The 15,381-nt window shown below is 43.4% G+C and overlaps 3 protein-coding genes and 1 long non-coding RNA gene across 10 annotated transcripts; 2 read left to right on the forward strand and 2 right to left on the reverse strand.

The window, feature by feature from the left end:
- Positions 1–1,165: 1,165 nt before the first annotated feature.
- LOC125386636 lies at positions 1,166–6,755 on the reverse strand. The gene is made up of 2 exons (XR_007226980.1): positions 6,621–6,755; positions 1,166–3,204 (listed from the first exon to the last, which is right to left on the reverse strand). It is a non-coding gene; the product is annotated as an uncharacterized LOC125386636 (long non-coding RNA).
- Positions 6,640–10,700, forward strand: LOC100651025 (septin-2). 6 transcript variants are annotated; one of them, XM_012318025.3, is made up of 9 exons: positions 6,640–6,860; positions 7,085–7,261; positions 7,332–7,424; positions 8,075–8,240; positions 8,319–8,469; positions 8,593–8,758; positions 9,034–9,202; positions 9,591–9,672; positions 10,107–10,700. In XM_012318025.3, exons 1-9 carry the CDS (start codon positions 6,851–6,853, stop codon positions 10,266–10,268), a joined length of 1,176 nt encoding a protein of 391 aa, XP_012173415.1. In that variant the 5' UTR covers positions 6,640–6,850; the 3' UTR covers positions 10,269–10,700. The 6 variants fall into 6 exon arrangements, with proteins under 6 accessions (XP_012173415.1, XP_003401939.1, XP_048269567.1 ...); XM_003401891.4 differs by having other exon boundaries at positions 9,034–9,190; XM_048413610.1 differs by having other exon boundaries at positions 6,727–6,860; positions 6,941–7,261; positions 7,322–7,424.
- Positions 10,701–10,837: 137 nt separating this feature from the next.
- On the forward strand, positions 10,838–12,280 carry LOC100650909 (pro-resilin). Of its 2 annotated transcripts, XM_048413612.1 has the most exons (4): positions 10,838–10,980; positions 11,102–11,145; positions 11,421–11,546; positions 11,799–12,280. In XM_048413612.1, the coding sequence occupies exons 2-4, from the start codon at positions 11,134–11,136 to the stop codon at positions 12,075–12,077; spliced, it is 417 nt and encodes a 138-aa protein (XP_048269569.1). In that variant the 5' UTR covers positions 10,838–10,980; positions 11,102–11,133; the 3' UTR covers positions 12,078–12,280. The 2 variants fall into 2 exon arrangements, with proteins under 2 accessions (XP_048269569.1, XP_048269570.1); XM_048413613.1 differs by lacking the exon at positions 11,102–11,145.
- LOC100650704 (fructose-1,6-bisphosphatase 1) lies at positions 12,208–14,728 on the reverse strand. The gene is made up of 4 exons (XM_003401888.4): positions 14,482–14,728; positions 12,869–13,333; positions 12,605–12,794; positions 12,208–12,503 (listed from the first exon to the last, which is right to left on the reverse strand). Exons 1-4 carry the CDS (start codon positions 14,655–14,657, stop codon positions 12,315–12,317), a joined length of 1,020 nt encoding a protein of 339 aa, XP_003401936.1. The 5' UTR covers positions 14,658–14,728; the 3' UTR covers positions 12,208–12,314.
- Between the last annotated feature and the right edge of the window lie 653 nt (positions 14,729–15,381).

Genomic DNA, 15,381 nt, shown 5'->3' on the forward strand with positions numbered 1-15,381 from the left:
GCGACGGCACACGAGCGCATCGCGATGAAGCAGCGATATCGGGACCCCGGCATCGAGAGTATAAAGGGAAAACGGTCTGGAACAGGAGCGAGCAGAGAGAACACGGAGGTCGGCGTTACGCCACTGAGAATTTCTTCTGGCGATCCTCTTCGTCCCGATAGCTGTCGGTACCGTCTTCCTCTCATCCACTTGTACCATATCTTTTGCGCAACTCGATTGGCTTAGCTCGCGCGCCACGCACATAACCTATTCCGCAACCACTCCGATTCCACCGACGATATTCGCCCGCCAACAATTTTTCAAATCCTACGCGCCATCTTCCAACTTCCGTGTCGTAATGTTCTCGAATTTCAACGCGTTCTAATTCTTCCTAACGATAACGAAACGAAAGGCGTATCCTCGGAAGGAACGTAACCACTTAGTATTTCATCCTTTCTCTTTTTCTTACGAGTCCTGTAAGCTGGTGAAAGACGCGAACGAACCTTTAAGCGGCCGATCCTCCTCGTAGATTATTTCATAAGCATTCCCAATACGGAAAAGTTCATCCGCTCGTACCCGGTATGAGCTCGAGCCGTTGCGCAAGCGATTCCAAAGCCGGGGATCGCTCGTTCGTGCGCTCCTTGCTTCTTTGCTTGCTTATACGCGTCCGTGTTCAAATTCTCTGACATAAATGCATATATAAATACACAGAGTTACGTACGTATACCTTCGAAAGTTGAACAGTACGAAGCTCGCAGTCCTTAAACGCATCGCAACGTTCGGATCGACTAGACGTTGCAAACATTGGACGCGTGCTGCCCTCTCTCGTCCTCTTTCTCGTTTAACTGCAAACACCGTGTTTACGCACCTATGCATGCCCACGTATCTATCAAACTAGCAAATATAAACGTTTCCATACAGTAAATAACTTTGTGCGAACGACTCGCGTTAATTATTATTTATATAAATAATAAATATTATAAGGATAACCTTTCCTATCTTAATACCGCGTTACCGCAAAACCTCACATTTGTAATACGCAACTTTTAATACAAACCGATTATCTTTTTGCGTGTTTCTTTCTATCCCATATTTAAATCGTATTACTCGGTAACAGTAATACCCTTTGTATTTGTAGAATCACCTATAGAGCGTATTTATTTTGGTAATTATTTTTGTTCGCTCGTTGAAATAACTACGCGTTCTTATCCTATTTACTCTTGCAGGACGACAACGTTTCACTCTGTCTATTTCCTTTCATCCGATTCAACAACGAAATATCTAGAGACGAATACAAAGCGTAACATTAAGCTACAAACTAACGATAGTATAAAGGACTAAACGAAACTATAAACTACTAAAACGTACAACGAAAAGCCATTCATACGGACGTTCTAGGATATTTTAACGATATTTGGAAGTACACGTCGAACGAATCGATTAAATCGATCGAACGACTTTTCATTTCGTGTTCCAAGCTCTGACTCATCGTATATTCTTTCGATAAGAATAACAGAAGGAGGAGCAGGAGGAGCAGGAGGAGGAGAAGAACGAGCGTAGAACCATGAAATTTGATTAGCTTTCGCAGGTACGCGTGTGTTGGTTATGTAAGTTGGGGCGAATTAGCATTCGGTTGGTGACCGAATCCAACGTAAAATTTAAAAAACAGACAAGAATATCGGGCCGTAACTCGTTGGTAATCTTTGGCAGAGTCTCGGTACGGCCGATTGCTAATCGCTTGCCTCCTGAGAAATTCAAGCGGATCTACCTCGATCACGTAGGGGCGATTTCAAAAACGGGACACGTTGTCGCGAGCATACTCACGCCCATGCGCGCACCTACGTGATCGGGTTTTGTTTTCCACGGCCTCGTGTACGCGGAAGAATTATTCCCAAAGGGCTTACCGCTTCGCGCTGTCCCGGAAAAGGTGTGCGTACACGCGGCCGTTAGCATTCCTCTGCAACGCAGACGTCCGATCCACGAAATCTAAAGGAACGATCGATGTTTTCCTTTTTGTTGTTTCTTTGGTTTTTATTCAAGGTCGCGTCGACTATTTCTTACGGTCGTTAACGGCCGCGATCAACGAAATACGCAATTAAAATACACAACGAACGAAGCGTGAAATAGGATGAGACAGGTTATTGACTAACTCGAATAACGATATCTACATATTCGTATTATGTATACCTTATAGATGCTTAGATGAAAGAGAAAACGGATGCAAGATACTTGGGCTCGAGCGTACCTCTTACCCACCTAAAGTTGGATAGACGATAAGCGTCAAAGGTATTACGTATTTTACTAACAACAATGTAAATTGCAAACTGCGCGGAACGAGCGAAATGGAGACGTTGCAACGCATCCTAGTCGAGTGTCCTATCCTTTCGCTCGAAAAAGAAAAACCAACCATCAAGATGTACGTACGCGTAGGATCTCTCTACTTGGAAGAACGAATAGGAAAAGAAGCCAGGCGATGCGACAGAAACAAACCAAAGAAACTCGTTTTGGCGGTGTTGGAAAGCTTGCGTTTCGGCGATACCATAGCAATAGCAATAGCGGCGCTGCGAAAAACACGTTCACGCGTCGCCGTGTTGCGGATCAGGTCACCTTAACGCAGGCGGCGCGCGCAAGATAAGAGTTTGTTGTATTCTGATAACGTTCAGAAATGGTGACATCCGTTTAAAAGCCTTAACAATAGTCGCCTTTACCTTTCGCCTAGGACGAAGGTCAATGTCATCGCCGAGTCAAACAGACGACAAATACCATACGACTATCCATTCGAAAAATTTATCCGTATCGTCTCGTATTTTTCCAGATATTTGAGCGTTTCCAGCTAAACAACGCGTATCGTACGCTGATCGTTTAGAGTCTAGAGGGTCTCTCGCGCGCGATAATCGGACATAAAGATAGGTCTGTCGTATCGTTCTACCTTCGACTTTTTCCATCGTCGTGAATTTTGACAAAATTCGGAAGAACCGGTTCCACGTTCTCCAGTTCTGTAGTTACGTCAGACGTTACTCAATGCGAAAGAACTCGATTGCACCAGCCGCAGAAGCGAGGGAGTTGTGCCATCCTCGCTTATCTCTTCCTTTCTTTCGCTATAGCGCGCTACTTCTTTGCCGTATAAAGTCGAGTCGCTTTTGAAGGATATCGTCGCGCTCCGAGTGCCACCTCGAGTTTCAGCCGCGTCCCCGTCTTTTCTAAAGTCGCTCGTTCGCATTGGACCTAAAATCAAGACCAATCGGTTTGTCACAATGATAAAGATACACGGACGACGAAGGAGATATTTAAAGAGAGAGAGAGAGAAAGGAAACTCGTTGAATCTGATGGAAGGCAGCGCGTTACGCATGTTCGATTACAGTAAGCACGCTTTCCTCGTGACATAATATTATTTAACCTAGAATAATACCGTGTACGATGGTTGCGTAAGGATAGAATTCGCGTGTCGGTAATTCGCGACACGGCTGCGAACGCGAGGCTGGTTCTTTTATTATATAAAGCCACGGGTTGCGCCGGGACCGTTCGGTCGACTACTGTCGCGGTCGCGGCAGCGCCTCCAGGACAGAAAGTTTCCTTCGTGGAACTGGCAAAGTTTTCGAACGGCTTCCGCCGAATCGAGCGCTGTTGCGCGATCAAAGAACTCGTCGAAACGAGACAATGCTATGCAGAATACGATACGTTAAGTCCTCTCTATGTAACATTGGTATTCCAGATAGCGCACACGCCTCTTGTCGACGAACAACGAGGAAAGTCGGAGAACGTCGTGCCGTTGCATCGCTAACGCGACTCTCTTTACTCGTGATTCCTCCGCTTCGTGAATCCTCGCGCGACTCGTGATCCGTGATTCGCGATCCGCGTTTCGGCCCTAAAGGTCGATGTGAAACGCCGAGATACGATCGTTTATGTAACACTCGCTTCTCTTTTACTCCGTCACCCCCCCCCCCCCTAGCCTTACAAACGCTAGTAGCTTAACCGATCTTTTCTCTTTTTTCGTTTTTTCTTCTTCTTCTTTTTCTTACTTCCGGCCACTGTCGCAAATTTTTATCAACGGTTACCGATAATCGGTACGCGGATAAACGACACCAAAGACGGATCCTCTATTCGTTTCTTACGTACAACTTTCCTTAAGCAGGCAGACCGGGTATATCCGCTGCAGTTAATCGTTCCGTCGGTGGGCCGAGCAACCAAAAACAAAATTCCATCGCGAATAATGGTTACTGACGACGAAAGCAACGACGACATACTGCAACGGCTATCGGTAACCAAAAACGCTTCGTTGATCTACAACGATCGTTCGTAATCGGAATCGGTTCAAATAATCCATCGATTCTTTTCGTCTTGGTCGTACCAACCACCTTCCTACACAAGATCGTTCCACTTTGATCGCCGTTCAGCGCGAAGCGTTACATCAATCGGCGTGCGATTATCGGTGATTCACCGTGTGTTACCGAAATCGTTATCGACTGGATGACCTTCTATCTTCTAATTCTCGAATCGTCATTTCGAGCATTTTAGAAGAATCCAAAGCTACAGAGGTTTTTACTATGCTTTACCGCTGAACGTTGTTGCTACTGCCGAGGAAACGTAAGCTCGCGTATCTACGTCCGATCCGACGATAAACATGCGACCAGTTCAAACAACGAATTCTAAAAATCCAATTCCTTGCTATTAGTATTCCGATACGTTGACATTCAAATATAACGCTTAGAGCTTAACAGACTTTGTATAAATCGAGAAACACAAGTGGCCGGAAACTTTTGGACGCGTTATACATATGCATTAGTAACTGATTTCCGATATTACTATTCCTCTCTAGTATCGTGTTATAATATATAAATACCATTGCTTGCAACTATCTGGAACAAACCGTACGCCGATTTGATCGAAACGATATTTTCGATATTGGCGATATTTTCTACGCCTGCCGCGCGTCTCCTCGTTGCTTGCCGCTGTCGTGTCACTTTCGTTTTCATTTCGAAAAACCCTCTAAAAAGAGGATCGATTTGTATCGTTCGGCGATACGGCGGCTGCATAATTTTCGATTTGCAGCATCCACGATGCTGATGCAACGCGCGCGGACGAGTTCACAAGAGACTCTCTTAACCGCTGCTGCAATTACGTTGACGCAACACCGAGAGACAGTCGGATTCGCTTTCTCTCATCTTTCTAGCTCTCTTCGCATCCTTCGACGATCTTTGCAATGTCCGACGTTAGAGATCGTTGGTTCGGCACACGTTCGTATCCGTATCATCGGTTACGTAAAGATCGTAACGGATACGATATCCGCGCGTTTCCTTCGTAATATACACGTGGAATATCGAATATTAGGAAACTTTGCAGAAACGCTATGCAACTGTTGATGAAATTGCACGAATCTTTTACGTACCCTGACTACGAAAAGTACTTGTTATATTTATTTTATTTAGCGGATAAATTTTGCTCTGTTCGTCTACCGATCGATCAAGATTTAAATAGGAACAGGCGTATCTGATAAAAAGGTGGTTTGGAGGAAAGCGAGCTTTGGCATTTAGCGACCAGCTATCGATTTCACGTACGTCCGAGATACGAACCGTTACATCTTCGTTGCAGTTTCGACGCGGAATGTACAGCGAAACGCACAACGAAACGCACAACGAAACGCACAACGAAACGCTTGTCAACGCGTTCATGTCTCTACGAATCGGTGTTGCTTAACCGTACATCAAGTATAGAGGAAAAACGTAATCCGTTAAGCAAGCGATACAGGGAGAGAAGAAAATCGAACGGAGCTTGGACGATGGATGGATGGATAACAGCGGATAACAGGGTCCCGGGGGCGAAGGAAGAATGCGAAGCAAGTACGGCCCGGGTACAACGTGGTACATAAGCCGGATGGGTTCGTCTCGTGTTCCAAGTATTACAAGAGCGACGTCCACGTGTCGGGACTGTCAATTCGTAAAGTCGCGCACGACGAGCATCTTCGTCTACGTTCGCCCACCTTCGGCCACCGGGTTTTGCCCCTTCCTTCCTCGCCTTTTCCACGGGAACGTTGACTCCGAGGCGTGGCGCCGGAACTCGAGAAACATCCTAGCCCGACGACCTCCTCGGAAATTACGCGAGTCGTGATCGCGTACCATTCACGATCGCCCATGCTACGAATCTCGTTTGGAATCTCCGCTGCATCATCTGACGCTCTTCGTTAACATTCGACCAGCCTTCGATCGACCATTACTTGCCGCCATTTCGTTGCCTCCCTCGGTTCAAATCGATTTCTCAGAATCGCGCAAAACAAACGAGATAATAATCGATATAATCGATAAGATAAATAACGGGAAAGATAAACTGCTTTTTTTTTCTGCCGTTTTGTTTGCGATTCCGCTTAAAGGCTGGTACGTCCGTATTTAGTCATCGGTTAGTTTGCACGGTCGACTAACGGAAAACGATACGCTTCACGCGTTCTCAATTTTAACGAGACGAGATACATTTTCTTCCGTAGCGAAATTCGCGCTGTTTATCGGCGGGACGCGTTCTTTTTTTTTTCTTTTTTTCTTTTTTTCTTTTTTTTTCTCTGTTCGATTTACCGAGCAAACGAAAGGAACGCGGACAAGTTTAATTGACGTAGCTGTAGAGCGAAATAAAGGTCTGTATGGAAAGAGGCGTACCGAGGCAGTTGCGTCTTGCGAGCAGAACAGACAGGAAACGAAGCAGGAACTGAACTAGCGAGCACGTTATTGATCGGTGGCCGCCAGTGCGCCAGCGCAGCGCGATCCTCGGGGCAAAACAGTAGCGATCTACCCTCGTTCGCGTTTCGTGCAGTGTTCCAGTGCTGTTTTATCGCCCATTCGGCGCTTCTTGTCCGACGCTTATCAAAGTGCCGTCGCGCGTTGCTAATATGTCCGGTGGTACGTATGCAAGCGTCTTTTCTTCTCTCTGTCTTCTTTCTTTTTTTCTTCTTTCTTTCCTCTTCCTTTCTTCTTTCGAGAGACGAGACTCTGCAAGAAAGGACAAGGGTGAGACGAAATCGAGAAGCAGGACAATGAAAAACAAGAAGAAAGGAGACAAGTCAGAGCGAACGACGACTCGAGCAAATTGTCAATCGTCTAATCGTTTCGTCTTATTCATCAAGACAGGGACTATATCGGATTCGCGACGTTGCCCGAGCAAGTGCACAGAAAATCGGTTAAAAGAGGATTCGAGTTCACCCTGATGGTGTTAGGAGAAAGTGGCCTCGGCAAGTCTACTCTGATAAACAGTCTGTTCCTCGGTGATCTTTACAAAGACCGACGAATCCTCGATGCCGCTGGTTGGTACTATACGTACAAACATACTAAGTCGCACGTTCGATGATCATTGCCAAAACTAGTCCTTTCTAGAACGCATTGAAAAGACAACAACGATAGAAAAGAAGACAATGGACATCGAAGAACGTGGAGTCAGGCTACGTTTAACGATCGTCGACACACCTGGTATAATTTCATTTATTACTTTATATACGGTCGAACAAAGTTTGCCAAAGGTCGCGGTTTCAGTGGACGCGTACTCGGGCTGACTGGCGTTCCAACCAACGTAACGTCCGAATACCGCGACGCGTGCACTCGTAAAAATCTCTCTCTCTCCCTCTCTATCTATCTATATATATATTTGTATTTGATTTCATTGACGTATCGAGTTCATCAGAATGTCAATTGATCGGAATACGCGTCCATTGTAACCGTAGCCCAACTCTCGTAACACGCGTTAACAATCGCCTACGTATTATTATCTTAACGAGGTGTCGTTACATAATTGCATTACTCCCGCATTCCACTAAATTATTTATACATCGTTCCGTTGTATTATTAATCGCGTTACAAAGAGCCACCACGTTACGTTACCAATTGCATCGAAAAGAGAGCCACGTGTCGAAGAAACGGATAAAAATACGTTTCGTAGTCGTATTATCGGATTGGAAACTGCGATTCCAGCAGTTACGCGAACGTCCAACTCGCACGCTATTACTTCGATACAGGTCGAATAGGCGAGTTTAATTTAAACTCGTGTTACGCGAGAGTCGTCTGGCCAGGAAAATGTCACGAAATTTCCACGCGCGCTACAAGACCATGAAATCTGTATTCAGGATTTGGCGATGCGGTAAACTGCGAAGACACTTGGAAAGCGTGCTCAGCCTATATCGACGAACAGTTCCGACAATATTTTACGGACGAGAGCGGATTAAATAGGAAGAACATCCAAGACAATCGAGTACATTGCTGTTTGTACTTCATACCTCCTTATGGACACGGGTATATCCGAGCATCTATCTGTATTTGACAGTGTATCGCGTCGTCTATTCCCTTACTACCACCTTTCCTTCCTCGTAGACTCAGACAGATCGATCTGGAAGTATTGAAACGATTGCACCGTAAGGTAAACGTGGTCCCTGTAATTGCAAAGGCAGATACGTTAACGACCTACGAAGTGAAAATGTTGAAGGATCGAATACTCGCTGACATCGAAGAGCACGAGATTCAGGTAGTATCCGTCGTTCCTGTAATTTTCCTCCGCTTAACGAACCTGCATGCTAAAGTAAAGAGTTAGTAGGGGAGGAAAAGCAGGCAATTAACGTGAAAAGACGCACGATGTTTTGCGCCTTAGATATATCAATTTCCGGACTGCGACAGCGACGAGGACGAGGAATTTAAGCAACAGGACAAAGAGCTTAAAGCGTGTATCCCGTTCGCCGTGGTCGGCAGCTCGACGGTGCTGGAAGTGGCGGGCAAGAAGGTCCGCGGTCGCCAATATCCCTGGGGAGTGGTAGAAGGTAACTAGATCTCGGATTTTCCAAACTGGCCGACGTTTCAAAAATGGCCATTTCTGCGTCACCTCGCGAGCGAAGGGTCTCAACTTTTCCATCGCATCTCGGACAAGCGCTAACGACGGTTTCTCTGCCTCGAGAGACCTCGTTCGCAAGCAGGCGCGACAATTGTCATTTTTAACCTGCTCTTTTACGAACACGGAGAAAGATAGTCGAGACAGTAGTGGCGTCGAGTAATCGTTCGAACAGGAAATTAACGTTTGACTTTCGATCGGCCGCAGTGGAGAACCCGAAGCACAGCGATTTCGTGAAATTAAGAACGATGCTGATATCCACGCACATGCAAGATCTGAAAGACGTGACACAGGACGTGCATTACGAGAATTTCCGGGCGCAATGCATTTCTCAAATTTCACAGCAGGCCATCCGGGAACGGAGGTATTTACGCATGTAAATAAGTATTGCATTTCAGTAGGTATACTTTTCTCTAGATGTGCGTACGTCCTTTTATGTATCTTTTTTCTCTTTCGTCGTTTTTCCCTCGTTTCTCCGTCGTTTCTCCATCGTTTTTCCATCGTATCGTTGTAATTTCTATAATATCCCATTCCTATTAGTTTCGTACTAGCTTGTTCGTAGTATACAAGGTGTCTCGGACGAATGAGAAAAAGCTTCTAATTCTTTCATTCGGGATATTCGGGCCATCTGATTTAGCCGAGACACCCTGCGTTTCATTTTCTTCTTCCAATTTTATTAATCGAACGTGCTATCCCGATCGAATGTAATCGATATAGCCGAATTCCGCCAACAAACGTGTAATTTTATTTTCTCTGATCCACAGTAAGCTGAAAAGAGATTCGGGCCCGCATTTTGAGAACAGCATATCCGATACCGACAGGCTACTGCTGCAGAAAGACGAAGAGGTGAGACGCATCGTTACGATTCGAACGATATCGATTGAAACAAACAGATCCATATAGACGATCGTGTCTCTGTTTGAATAAAAAACGATATTAATTTGTGCAAAGACGAGTCGTACATAATACGTTTTCGGTAATCGTGAAAAATACGAAAATCTCAAGCCCGGTATTTTACCGAATTTGGTAGTTTTAGCGTAATTTAGCGACGTCCGTGTATTTTGGTCCATGTTTATAGACGATATTCTTCAAAGTAACGCTAACAAGTGACGCAACTCTGGTAAAAGATTGCTGTTTCTAAGACGTTTTCATAAAAGCAATTGCATATTTGCGCCAGTGATCACGAGTATTTCCTGATTGAACAAAGTGCATCCATAGTTTTCGTATTTCATCGTTTGCAAACGGTCCCTGGAATTATTTCTAAAATCTTACCTTCGCAGATAAGAAGAATGCAGGACATGCTGGCGCAAATGCAAGAGAAATTGAAAGCTACGGGCCAGGTTGGAACTGGAATCGGTCTCAGAGGACGAGTCGGCAGCCTTGGAAACGATCTGGACTCTACGGACGTCGAAAAGAAACGCAACAGTATTATAGATGTTTAAACTTCCGAGTATCACGATATTATATATTATTATTATTATTATTATTATTTTCATTATTATTCTCATTATTATTATTGACATATTTAATTACGTTTAACTCGGTTTTACGCGAATGCGCACAAGATTATCGAACGTGACTAAAGAAACGAGCAAGTTTTATACGCTCCTGTACGTATTAGATTCATCGGGTGAAATTAATAACCCGATAGGGAATCGGACGAGTTTCTCACCAGGTTTTCACTTTTATATGTATAGTGCATACGTATCGACTTAAAAGACTGTCGCATTGTATAAACAGCGTTTGATATCACGATACGTATTCACGACGTGAAAAGCTTGTACCTACATCATATTGTACGTGTAAAAGATACAAGGAAACTACGATAGATGTAAAGAAAAAGTATACCGTGTAAGAAAAAGTTCTTGAACAACTTTCTTTCGTTTCGTTGATTCGTCACCCCGAGCTCATCGATCGTGTTTAACCGCAGCATTGCGCCTCCGAACCGATTTCTACAACGATAAACATATTATTTATGCAACGAATTCTGATTTTAAAGAATCTTTCGCAAGCAGAAGGTAATTTGAATAATTCCATAGCGAAAATGGTGAAAATTCAGGAGCGATTCAGGAACTGTTACGAGCGCATCAAATTAACGATTACCGCTGTATAGCCAGATTGCCAATGCGGTTTTATCATCAACTACAATTATAGGTATGGATTCGTATTAAAGTTCCCCCAAATCGCCGTGATTTCATCTCCGTTTCGTCGCACCCGCACCTCGAACGTGGTATAAAATCCACCGGCTTCGTAACATTAAGCTATTTTCTTTCAGCCAAGACACGCAGCATTTGTGCCAAGTTGCTAATGATTCCGAAGGTTTGTTCTTTGCGCGGTTCATAATTCTCCTTACGAATTTCCTCTCTCTCTCTCTCTCTCCTTTTCTTTTCAACTATCCGATAATCAACTAATCGCTGATAAAATAATAAAATCCATAGTAGCGTTGCAACCATGACAAATACAACGTTGATCCCGTTGTAATAAAACACATTCACCTCTGTAAATATACTTAAACGAATAACTCGCGATGGTTTTATCTTTGTCAATTATTTCAAAGTAGCTGAAAGGCGTAAAACATTTTTTTCCCTACATAGGCACTTCTGTTAACGATGACGTTGGTAGGAATTTTGAGCGAACCTCAAGGACCTGCCTATCTTCCGCCTACGGCAACTGGAGCGCGACCAACTCCTGCCGCTGGTCATCCGGACGAATGGGCCGGTGTAAGTAGCACCAGCGTTTCCATCTCTTCTCTTTCGCCCGAGTTCTTTTCACGAACAAAATTAATTCTCTTTAATTTATCTCACCGATATTCGTATTTTCGTATTTTTACGTTCGTAATTTCCTATTACAAAATTTACCCGATACGATAAAGATTTGCCTTATCGAATTATTTGCCCGTCGTATAGAAGCATACCTCGATAATTTCATCTACCTCCCCCCTCCCGCTCCCCCATCTTCTTTCGTCTTCGCAGGATTCAGCGAATTACGAATTTTTATACGAAGTGGAGGACGCAGTAGCTGGCTTAAACTTTGGCCATCACGAGTCACGAAAAGACAATGAAGCAACTGGAACTTATCACGTGCTATTACCAGATGGTAGAACACAAATCGTCGACTACGTTGCCGACGGTGGTGGCTATCGGCCAATGGTACGATACGAGGGGACGGCAACTTATCCGGCTACGGGATCTGCTTCAAGGACACCGGCTGCTACCGCAGGATCCACGAGTAACGAAGGATACAGATACTAAACATTTACAGACATCAAAGTTGCTTTTTCAAAGCAGGTAAACCTGCAGGAAATTTAACAAACGACAGAGCCGAAATTAGGCCAACGAGACGACGTTCGTCGCATCAATGACAAGACAATGCAGCTCCAAATTTTGATTTATAAAATGCATATACTTAGAACGTGCGAGCAAGTTATATCTTACAATAAAAACTCGGAAAACTATTTCTTCGTTCGACTACTCTCTTCCCACTGTACACTATTTTTTGTGTTTTTTAATAAACTGTAAGACTTCTTGCACATCTTCCTGTGATCCCAAAAATATCGCGGATCTTTGGTGGATTTTCTCGGGCACGATCTCCAAAATATCGATCTCCCCGTTCGTCGCCATACCGCCGGCTTGTTTTATTATGTACGCCATCGGAATACATTCGTACAAAAGGCGCAGCTACAAATAATAGTTTCGAGAATGATTATATGCACGCGTATATGTACTTGGAATAAAGAATAAATGTTAATAACGACGAGGGCGAAACGCGGCCGTTATACCTTGCCAGTAGGATGAGTTTTCGTTGTTGGATAAAGAAATATTCCTCCATACTTGATCGTCCTGTGCACATCAGCAACCATAGAGCCCACGTACCTTGAGCTGTACGGTTTCCCATTCTCAGGATATTTCTTCGAATGTATATATTCCTTGATGGCTGTGTCCCAGGTAGTCTCGTATCCTTCGTTGATGCTAAAATCATCGTTACCAGCTTTGTCATCCATTACATACGCAACGATGCTTAAAAAGCTATTACAAACAAATACCAGTAGATATTTCCTCTGGCAGGTATGCGTAAATTTTTTTCGGTCAAAATAAATTCTCCGATAGCTGGGTCGTAGGTAAAACCATTGACTCCATGGCCAGTCGAAAGTACCATCATGGTTGCCGAACCATAGATCGCGTATCCAGCGGCGAGCAAATTTTTACCAGGTTGAAGAGCATTCGCCTCCATAGACGCTCTCGGTTCGCTCGGTTTCTTAAAGATCGCGAATATAGAACCGATCGATACTAAACAATCGATATTGGACGATCCATCCAACGGATCGAAGCACACGATATATTTTCCGCTCGCTTCAGTTTCCACTTCGATCGCGTTCGTATTTTCTTCGCTTACGAGAACGCAAGTTGTGTAAGAGGATGTCAACATATTCACGAACAACTCGTTGCTCAATACATCCAACTTTTTCACATCTTCCCCCTGCACGTTTTGAGTTCCGGCTATGCCATACCTGTTCCGATAAAAAGTCATTAATGCGTACATACCGTGTAAATTCGTCAATTATAACGTTTCATTATGAAACGACGATTTGACAAATCGTAAATGAGACGCGTTAACCGTCTCGTCGGAATCGTTAGATAGCCGTTAGGCTGTGCGAATATTCCAACAAATAACGCTTATTGCTTGCGTGAGTTTCAGGCTTGAACAAACCCAATGAACAAACGCAACACGATCGATTATTTGTCGATCGTGTTTGTTATAAAATAATACAATTATAAGATAGAATAATTATTATAACGTGATTACGATTATTGACTAGTTTTGCAGAAGGTTTGAACATTTCAAATCAGAGGATGATAATCAAGAAGGAATTTTCAATGCACCGTAAGAAAAGGAGAAAGACAAACGATGAACCAAAGGCCTTAATCGAGTCTGATACGCGTCCAAGTGTGACAATTTTATCGCTTAAAAATTGTAGAAAAGAGCCAACAACCGGACGAATGGACTCTTCTTTAAATTAAGAATCTACCATCTGTAAGATCGATATTACCGTCGATATTCGGATTTCTCAACATCGTATCGGCGATATATACGTGTAAATAGGATGAATCGAGGGCCGATCCAGCGGACTAAAAGAAAAGGTCAAACTAAAAGTCGATATGAAGATATGCCCCCGATATGGTGATAATTATGGCGATAATTGTAGCTATTTCATGACACTAGACGTTACTTGGATCAACGATATCCTGACAAACGGATAGAGTCGTTGTCAATCCCTAACTATTTAGCTATTCGTCAAACAACTTACACGATCCATGATGCGACGCGTTCGCGCGCTTTAATCGAAACTGGACTCTTCTCGAGGTAGATAAGCAACTACCACGATAGGAAACAAACCGTTGCTCGAAAACAATATCGTATCGGGTTTTGTATTGATCGATCTAAAGCACCTCCTACGTACAACGATGTCGAGAATCCTGAATATCGACGGTAACATCGATCCCCCGAATCGCTCTTCTACGATCCGATAGACCTAATCCAAGTCCTAGTTATTGTTCATATAGAAAGAGTATTACTGTAACGTTATGAATTTATGCAAAAACATATTAGACTGGAAAAAATGATTGGCAAATAAATATATATATCGTAAATACTCACATATTGGCAATACCTGCTTTCCTAACTACCGAACTGACCGCTTTTACAGCAGTTTGTATGCTGTTCAGAAGCTGAGTTAAATCTCCCGTAGCATCTTGTATTTTTCGTTGCTCGGACAGTACAAATCTTGTCAATGTCATGCAGTTAGAATCGAAAGAATCGCTCTTCGAAGCCATGTTTTGCAACAGCTAACTATAGCGTTACTTCTATCCGACACCGTCTCAGCGAACAGACTGCGGCAAATCTGTTTACGCCTAGTCTTATATAAACTCGTTGTAACTGATCTATATAAATCCGTGCAACTTCTTGATATTAACTTATCTCTATAGCGAAAACAGTCGGGCGAAATGTAACAACGTATAAAAGTAGAACGATATCTGTCTCCAACAATTGAGAATATTATTTTCTATGCCAAACTGTCTAACAATCACCGAGTGACTACGGCAAACATCCATTACTAGACTACAGATTTTTATGTAAATTCCCATGTTTAAGAATATTATTGAAAGAATAAAACCTTGTCGTTAAAAATTCTTTCGCGCGTCACATACACAAGTATTATAGAAAGCACCTATACATTGGATATTTCATACATATTTTCGTATCGTGCGCATTCTATGCAACTTGTACTTTCACATAAAATTCCAAACGAACGAATGCGAAATATCTGCAGTCCAATGATTACAGATTACGTTATAACATAACATTACGGGCAACGCTTGATGCATAATTATTTACAGCGTTATCAGCTTATATGACAATAATATTCTCAATGATAAATTGTGCAAGGGTTATCGACGCTGCCAATGTTCTAAAGTTAACGCTCGTAACCGATAATATATTTGAATGTAATACGAGTGCTATCATAATGTATTGTACAGGGTGTCTCGTTTTAATCGA

Source organism: Bombus terrestris, chromosome 17 (genome assembly GCF_910591885.1).
Source record: "Bombus terrestris chromosome 17, iyBomTerr1.2, whole genome shotgun sequence".
NCBI lineage: Eukaryota > Metazoa > Arthropoda > Insecta > Hymenoptera > Apidae > Bombus > Bombus terrestris.